General features: G+C 45.0%; 1 protein-coding gene across 1 annotated transcript; it reads right to left on the bottom strand.

Moving 5' to 3' along the window:
- Positions 1 to 8,764: 8,764 nt before the first annotated feature.
- PHALS_07376 (uncharacterized protein) lies at positions 8,765 to 9,179 on the bottom strand (the record flags this gene model as incomplete). The annotated part of the gene is made up of 2 exons (XM_024720831.1): positions 8,765 to 8,908; positions 9,132 to 9,179. The coding sequence occupies 2 exons, from the start codon at positions 9,177 to 9,179 to the stop codon at positions 8,765 to 8,767; spliced, it is 192 nt and encodes a 63-aa protein (XP_024585991.1).
- Positions 9,180 to 9,318: the final 139 nt, after the last annotated feature.

Below are 9,318 nucleotides of genomic sequence, written 5' to 3'. Positions count from 1 at the left end.
CTGCGTAACACGCCAATGACCCCTGCCCAAGGAGCAGTGTGACGTCATTGACGCCTTTCTCCGTACAAAACACGACACGGGAATGGTGCGTGAGAGCAAGTCACCCCCATTCGACACCCAAGTTTTGCGTCCTGAAGCCACACGGCAAGTGGTATTTTGTTCACGGTTAAAATGAGCTAAACGCTGCCTCCATTCCGGCACAGACGCCAATTCCTAGCAAGGATGTTCTTCAGAACAATATTGTTGGCTGTGCAAAGTACAGCACAATCGACTTACCAATTACTCATGAGAGCAAGTGATATTCCGCTGACAGCGGTAAGTACTTCGAGCGGGATGCTCTGGGAGTGGCTGCTGATGCACCAAGGGCTGTCAAGTGCACCAGCAACATTCAATCGTTTTGTGGCACAGCTATTCCGACCCTACCGGGCGTATGCATAAACATGCTTCAACGACATCTTCGTCTACCGTCGTTCGGGAAGCGGGAGGATAGATAAGAAAAACCACATCGTCCATTTGAGAGCGGTGCTTTAGTGTTTTCGCACGAACAAGCTCTATGCTAATGCCGATAGGTGCATCTTCGGTGCGGACAATGTCCCCTTTATTTGGTGCTTCATTGGAAAGCGTGGCCTTCGAGCGGATCCTGCTAAGGTCAAGGCCATTGTAGATTGGCTTGTTCCAAAGAGCCAAAAGAACTTGGGCAAGTGATTGGCCTTGCCAACTACTTGCTCAAATACAAAGCATTTTTTTTCGGAAATGGCACGGCCATTGTCGAATCTCCTTGAAAAGAATTCGGAATGGTGCTGGGACACCAAGCATCAGGAGGCGTTTGACAGGGTCAAAAAGGCCTCTTTTATACACCAATATCGGCGTTGCCAAACCCGAACGCCATTCTAGTGTCGTCTGTGATACTTCGGACTTGCTATTGGCTGTGCGCTGCTTTAACCAGACGTCAAGAAGCGAGATCGGGTCATCGCGACTGACCAGCTTAAAGCTGCGGAGAGGGACTACCCAGTCCACGACAATGAATCAATTGCGATGAAGTATGCACTTTTCAAGTCCATGGCGCACATGCTCGGCTGAAGCCGTTTGTGATCTACACATATTATGCATCCTTCCTTACGCACTGCGACTCAGTCGCCCCAACTCTAGCAGAAGATGGCGAGGTGGCTCTTAATCTTTGCAGAATAACTTCGAGGTGGAGTAAAGGCCAAGAAAGAAGAATGGTTCGGCTGATGCGTTCTCACACAGACTTGATTATGAGCTTGCTCATGCCACAATGGTGACGTCGTCAGTGACTATTTTGATCCGCGCCGCATACGCGGGTGATAGCATGTGTGTAGCACTGCTACAGGCTCTCAGAAGCAAGGAGTTTGGAAACTCGGACAAGAAACTGTCGGCGTATCTGCACGCACGGTAACACAGATATTTGTTGAATAGCAAATTGCTGTAATATAGCACTTATTCGACAGATTCGCCACGAATTGTGGTCCTTCACGATTAGAATTTGAAAAACCTTATCTTTTTTAGGTCCGCGACACCTCCACGCAATGGTCATCTCGGTCGTGAGAAGACCTACGGCTCGGTGAGTTGCCACTACTGGTGGCCCAAGCTGTACAAATGAACGAGCACATATGTGCGCACGTGTGATACAGAGAGTGAACCTCTCGTCGAATGCGGCGGTGCCGCTGGCCAGTTTACCAATACCCTCCAGGTGCTGGAAGTCTATGAGTATGGACTTTGTTTTTGGCCTGTCGAAGGAACAAGGGTGTGTTCTTTGTGGACCGTTTGAGCAAGATGGCTCATCTTGCTGCGGTGTCGGGCACCATCGATGGAGTGGGTACAGCGACAGTGTTTGTGGATTGTGTATTTCGAGAAGATAGACCCCGGGAGTCAATTGCCTTGGCTAGAGACGCACGCTTCGCTAAGAAATTTTGTTCTACAACCTTCAGGATGCTGGGCACCAAGTTGGCTATGTCAACAGTGGACCATCCGCAGTCCGATGGTCAGACTGAGCTCCTGTATTGTGTCGTTGAAGACGTTTTTCGCAGCGTCTGCGCTGAGACGCCGAAGCGCTGTAGCGACATGCTGTCGATTGTCGAGTTTGCTCTGAACAATGTAGTGCGTCCCTCTACCGGCTTAAGCTGTTCTACATGAAAGAACTTATTAATCCTCAAGTCCCGCTGATGCCGCCATCCCATGGCTCAGGGCTTGGCGGGGAAGAATAGCCGAACGTCTAGCTGATTTCGGCCCCCTCGCTGTCCGTACAGAAGTCGATGAGTTCTTGTCTACCAGACTGAGTGTCCTACGATACGTTCGTGATGCGATGGCTGAAAGCCAAGATATGCAGAAAGACTATGCAGAATGAAGAAGTAGCAGAAATTATGAAAACTGTAAGGTCCATGACCTGGTTTTAGCAAATCTAAAAACTTTCAGCACATGCAGTCTCTGCTGTCCTGAAGACAAAGTCCCGTCCACGGTTTATCAGAACTTTTAAGCTCGTGGCCAAGTGAGGCCTTGTGTATACGCCGAACCTTTCGAGAAGGATGCGCACCCACAAACCGTACCGGGATTCGGCGCAAGTGAACGCGGCAGCGTTGGCACCAGGGCGGCGCCCAAAGGCGCTCGGTTACCGAGAAGCTGAACTAACAGCTGGTTCTGAGCACCAAATGCAACAATTTCCGTTTCCAACGGCGCAAAGCGCTCCACCGCCGCACGAAGGGACGTATTCGTCTGCTCGACGGCTAGGAGCCGCTCCGACAGTGCGCGATAATCCTCAACCTGAAGCAATCAGTGCTTGAAATGCTCCAGGCTCTCGAGGGCTTACGCCCAGCGGTAGAAAACCTCGGAAAGATGCTCGGCGGAATGCTAATAGCGACGGACTTTGTCCTTCAACTTTCGAAGAGCATCGCAAGTCATTGGACAGCGATCGAGCAAATTCTCATCGTCTGCCGCCGACTTCTCTCGATGAGAATGGTGACGTTCACAACCACGTGAAACGCGTGTCTGAGAACGTAACGGTGTCTCAGACACGCGAGCCTCGTATGAGGCGACAGTAAATGTGAATTGTGGATATACATAATTTTGAAGGGGAGATTGTAAAGGAGTTACACGTACCCTTGTATGAAAGGGCGGGTCACACAAGATGGCGTGACCGTACGTAGGTGTGGATTACACAAGTTGGTGTAATCACATAATAGTGCGGCTACCCCGTAACAAGAAGCCACTTTGGTCAGGATTACCAGTAGTAATGCAAATGAATTAGGTTTTTCAATATAAATTAGGTTTTACTACGCTAAATAGGTATTACTGTATTAAAGTAGGAAAATCTAAGGTTTTGGATATTGGTGGATCTGCCGCAACTAAAACAATTAAATACAGTCTCATTTTTGAACAAAGAGACTCTTTACCTTGGTTAAGGTCTTAATTACTCTTGAAAACAGCGGATTGCATTTCGCTGCACTCGTACTGGTTCTTGTGACCTTAGCTTAGCTTCTACCAAGCAATAAGCTACGGTAGCTCCGCTGCATGAGGGCAGTAATGCGGTATGGATCCGACCAGCCCATAGAGCACCTTGTGTGTTCATAGTATCGATGGAATAACGAAAGATCCTTTGTTTCCAAGAATCGTGATGGGTGCAGTGTAATATATTCGAAATTAATAAGACCGCAGACACCGTATGTGTAGGTAGGTCGGCAAAGTAAAAAAAACTTCCCACCACAACATATAAATGTGTATGTCGTCTGTCGATGAAACCGACTTGGGGTTTTTGCACATTCCGGCTCCTTTTAAAAGCGTCTGGCGCTCGATGCATGGGGCTTAAACGCATTGAGCTTATATATGCGTATATAACTTGTATGGACAAATCCCACACCATCAAGACGAAGGCCAATATAAGGCGGTCTAAAAGAAGTGCGGAGATTTATATGAATACTTAAAAATACGCTGAGACCTTAAGCATGTTTTGCGTTATCCAACGCAAACTAAAGCAATTTGTGTCAGTACCGAAACGTCCGAGCAAGTGATTCGGAATGAATGCATTTCATCTGGCCATATATCTACTGCTCGTAAATGGTTTACGTGTTTTATATGGGTTTATCGCCACAAAAAAAGCTTGGCAAATGTTCGCTGCCAAGCTGGTCTCGATTATAAACAATGGCAACTGACAAATCTTTTTCGTGACACACTGTGTCGTAAAAAAGCTTGGCAGCATCCTTTCCGGTAGCGGATACATTCAAAGTCGCCAGATGTGATATTTGTGCATAAAACAACAATGTCGTTATACCCGGGTGCCGAATTCGAAAAATCAAAAGTTAGGCCCATACTAACGAGTCGACATTTCAATGCGCTGATGCATGCGTCAACGGTTTAAAGCAAAGAAACACGTTACACGTTCGTGTCGAAAGGCCACCAATAAAAGCGCTCTCAAAGCAAAAGTTAGGCCCATACTAATGAGTCGGCATTTCAATGCGCTGATGCATGCGTCAACGGTTTAAAGCAATGAAACACGTTACACGCTCGTGTCGAAAGGCCACCAATAAAAGCGCTCTCAAAGCAATATATAACATTATCGGAAATCTCTTGATTATTACTTGTGAGGTGCCTTTGTTGACGAGTATAAGTCTAAGATGAGGAATAAGCCGAATTCATCGCGAAATGCCACCCCGATTGTTGCTATTAGCCAATTGGTACGGCGACATATTCGGCGTACAGGCCAGACACAGCGTGTGTTGGTTTGCTGCAAGATGATAAGCCCGAGATATTTGAGAATCCCGAATATCTACCTTGACATTCTTTGTGAGAGATGTGGTGACAATAAGATGTGCGAAACAAGGCATCATCTTTATAGTATCCATGTGACTTTACAGCAGAGCAAGTCATGCTGTGCTGAACACGACAGTGCTGTATTTCAAGCAGCCTTTTGTCACATACTGGCTTTCTCTTCTCTGCTGCGTTAGGATTGCTAGAGTAAACTGCGATTACGCGTTATCTCCATTGGCTCTTGCTAAGAGTAAAACAGAAGTTTTGGTTAATAGTGGAGGATCATAGCGTACATAATTGGTGATTCGAATAACAATCAGGGTACACATAATACAATCGTTCGTAAGGCATCACTTTTGCCGCGTTCCAGCACCATTTGGTGCCCCTTTTGGATAATTGGTTGGATGCGGTGCCGCACCGGCGAATTTGTACATTGCTTGTGTCAGTAGTCAGCTAGCCGAATTTTTTAATGCATACAACATTAATTGAATCCTAAAAATAAATATTTATTTAATTTTTTTTTCTTGTATAATATATTTTATTTAAAAAAATAATGTATTTTATATAAAATATTTTGTCCCTTTGAACTTGGAGTGGCCTCAATCCTTACAAAACTTATGACAGATTACAAATTTCAATCAAGCTTTTAAGAAGAAGGTTTTATCGGCTGACATAGATACGTTTTCTATTTCGGCGGTAAGCCAAATAAAGCGCGCACACTCAAACAAGTGTTTCTATGTCAATCTCCTCGCACGGTTGTTGACATATTTATCGTCGAAATTGGCTTGTACATGTGCACGATAAAGCCTATAGAGCTGGTCCACCAGGCGATTGATCGTTGCTGATCGGTCAATGTGATATAAACTATCACATCCAGAGCATTTCGCTCAGGTGGCTCCCCGCGCTTGAAAGGATTGGACATCACTGTCTTTCATAAACAGTATATGTTATTTCTCACCTAAGCTAAGAGCTACCACAGCTTACCATTCTGTTTGGCAATACATCCCTTTTTGAAATTGAGTTTGCACCAAAATTGCGGCTCAATCGATATTAATTTAAGCATCACAATTCGTTGCTTGCCGTCGCCTTTTCAACATAGAAGATCGCTACCAAGTTTCACGATTTACATTGTCTCAACAAACCTACTCGAAGCTATGCACGAATGAAAGTCTTAATCACATTGTTACCTCGGAAGTGGCCACTGCTGTTTGACGCGATAAAAATAAATCTGGTTAATTTCAAGATTCACGCCCCTATCCGGTGATAAGACGCGCTGTGAATCTCCTGTCGCCGCGCACAACGATGAGCTATTTCTTATAGAAAAACTGGTGTTCTCGTCACCTCTAATGAAACAGGACACCGCAAGGCGCAAGTATGAGAGCTAGGTCACAGGTGACGCGGTACTGCTCAGCAGCAAAGAGACCTACTTGTTTCTTCTCTGTTTAACTGAAGTTCTTCACCTCAGGCGCTTCCAATCTTGTCACCCCATCTGACCCTCGCGTCACGAAGGTTGAACTTGAAATGCAATGCGGCTCTCATCAACAGCATGAAAGGGGTAGGATGAATGTGAAATGTCACGATGTCAGTCGCACTTGTCTGGATATTCTGCATGAAGATTGTGACCATCTTCGCTTTGAGATAAGTGTTTGACGCCATTGCGGCGATAAGAGCTGGTATACCTGAAAATTTCACGCAAATGTAGGCCAGTAATATCAAAAAAACTGTAAATTCAATTTTTTTGTCTGATTGGGTGATGCTACTCCCACTACATATGTCGCATCAAATCTTTACGTTCTGAAATCACATCTTCTAAACAGGTTCGACAAAGGAACTTCATTATGATTGTTATTCTGGCGCGCAGTTACCTCGCTTCTGGATCGCAACTGTAGCGCTGTTGCCCCGTCTAAACCTCGACCATATTTATGACAGCTTTCAATTGCTATATCCAGAGAAAGGGTTCTCGCTTCAAAGGATAAGATGCCTAACATCATCAGCCTTGTGGGGAGTGTTATTTGCTCACTTATTAAGGCTCAGCTGATGTGATCCTGAATATGTGTCATCGGCGCATTCACATTATTGGTGGATGCCACCAGGTGAGTTATTACTACTTTCATCCCTGGGGTCGCAAGTTTCCGAAACCCATAGAACTAACACAGTCATAAGCTTCTAGGCGACATGAGGAAAGGTAATCGAACACTCCGTATTATGTCTTTATGTTAGAGGGCGCTGTTTACAAACAGTCCCTCAACACACACGCTAGTGCGACGAGGAAGCGATTACCGACGTGGTGGGAGAAGGACAGTCCCGACTTGTAGGGAAGAAGAACGACTTAATGCCTTAAAGGTAAATTTGCAACTCAATTAAAAATGAGTTATTGTTCCTAGCTACATGCAAACCACCCCAAGGGCTCCTAGAGGTTTGAACAAATAATACCTTGGGCTCCTGATTTATAAGTCAGAGGGTGTACTGAGGTTGGACCTGATTTTCAAATATTAAACGATCTTGAGTGTACGGAACTTGAACTTCGAAAGCTTGAACTTCAACATTCGTGGAAACTATCCAGTAGAAGTAACTGGCTTACGCCACCCACTTCCATAGACAAAGACACGTCGGTCTCGTCAACAGTACAGGCATTCTGTCTTACACAAAATGTATGTGACTTTAAATAACATATCACGTATGCATTTGGAAACACGATACTGTTGTCTTCTTTATTACATTACACCATGCATACAGAAGGTACCTTCATGTAATGTCTAAGTGTAGCCTTTACAGTAAGATGTATGCAGACAGTAGCACTGATAGCTCAGAACTCATACCGCTTGCATAAAATAATGTATCGTTTGGTGTCTTGTGCTTCGATTAGCATGTCCGCTTGCTGACCCAACGTTGATACGGGCGTCACGTCGATGACCATTCAAGTCATGATCTCCCAAATCAGATTCAGTCAAACAAATTGTCAACGTGTTGTCACTAATACTGCGCCCTGAGTTTCTTACCAATCTGCTACACTCCGGTTATCTAATCGTCCGCAGGTCTTACTTTTTAACAAACCTCCTTGAGCATCCCATGGACCACAACAATTTCTGGGTGCATAGGCGAAGTAAACTTCATTCCGACTCTCTCGAAATTAGCGTCGCAACCGCTGGGAATTTTAGCCTTTCATTACCAAAATGGACCCTAGCAGGTACCCGTCATTGAGCAACTGTCGACATGTTGCTGTGCTATCTGATATCTGTCACCAGCACGCAATAGCTGCGTTACTGCGTGCATCAAGTCGCGTATAGATGGTTATGTAAGCACAAAGCGGATCAAAGAACCGTGCGGCTTCGACCTCATATCGTTCCTGCTGAATTCCATCGATAGCAACTGTAGCATCGTCGTCTTCGATCTAATTCAATTGAATCCAACACTACCTCTGCATCCGGCAGGTTTGCTTGACTGGGCATCGTAAATTTAACGCATCTATTTGGTCATCAACGTCTTGGTCATCGGGTTTAAACATTCTCCATCGCGAGATTAAATTCGTGCTTGTCCAACTTTTCCATCGCGAGCAAAATCTTGAGCTCTGTCTTGATTTCTCAAGTCGTCTTGCGTCAGCTGCGATGATCATATCATTGATATAAGAGCACATTTACAACATAGAGCTACTTTTGTTTGTAGCGTATTAACCGATCTCCATCAAGCTTTTCATGACGATCTTCATCATCATCAGTTGGATTGTGTTGTAATCCAGCAAACACTAGCAGCTTTTCCAGTCCATTTGAAACTATTAGATCTGCACCTGGATGGCTTGGCGACATCATCACGGTACGATACTCCCATACTCCACGTACACCACTAAATGAGATTGCTGTTGGTGAAAGATGTATCGGCGTCTAGTTGCACCTTCACGTATCATTTAAGAGAGCACGACCCGATAAAATATAATGTTAGTCACTGGAGAGTATATTCTGGAAAACCAAACACCTGGTTTTCGCCATAGTACGTTGTACTAAGCCTCTTATCAGTGCTCATCACGTTTTGATGAATACAACATCGACATCGATCGGGCGTTTCCCTCTTCAAATACGCTAGAGTCATCAAATCGTTCGACACATGGTGCTTTTAGCTTTGGCTCATCACCTCCAACCACACAGATGCAACATTGCTGGCCATTGCTTACTAATATATTGTTACTGATTTATCCGAATATTCGAGATTATCTGCATATCCAAGTACAGCACCTATAACTTAATTATGACTCTTTTACATTGCCGGTCATAGAAAGCAAGAAATTGGATGACACTCTTAGCATTTTACCGACACTATGAACACATTAGGTGATCTATGTAGGCTGACTGGATTCATATCGCGATCCTGCCCTCACGAACCAGTCTATGGTAAAATGCTGCATTTAAACGGAGCTTGCGTGTCACCATTTGTTGAAGTAGCGTCGCGTAATGAGAGCTGGACGAGCCAACTGACTCGACGAATGATGACTGGGATCCGTATGGCAAAATCTGATTGGGTGATAATGGAGTGAGTGCTGGATTTGATTGGATCACATCCAGAACTATC

This window comes from Plasmopara halstedii (genome assembly GCF_900000015.1).
Source record: "Plasmopara halstedii genome assembly, contig: Scaffold_3109, whole genome shotgun sequence".
In the NCBI taxonomy this organism is placed as follows: domain Eukaryota; phylum Oomycota; class Peronosporomycetes; order Peronosporales; family Peronosporaceae; genus Plasmopara; species Plasmopara halstedii.
The sequence above is the reverse complement of the archived record's forward strand: the minus strand, read 5'-3'. Positions and strand labels throughout refer to the sequence as shown.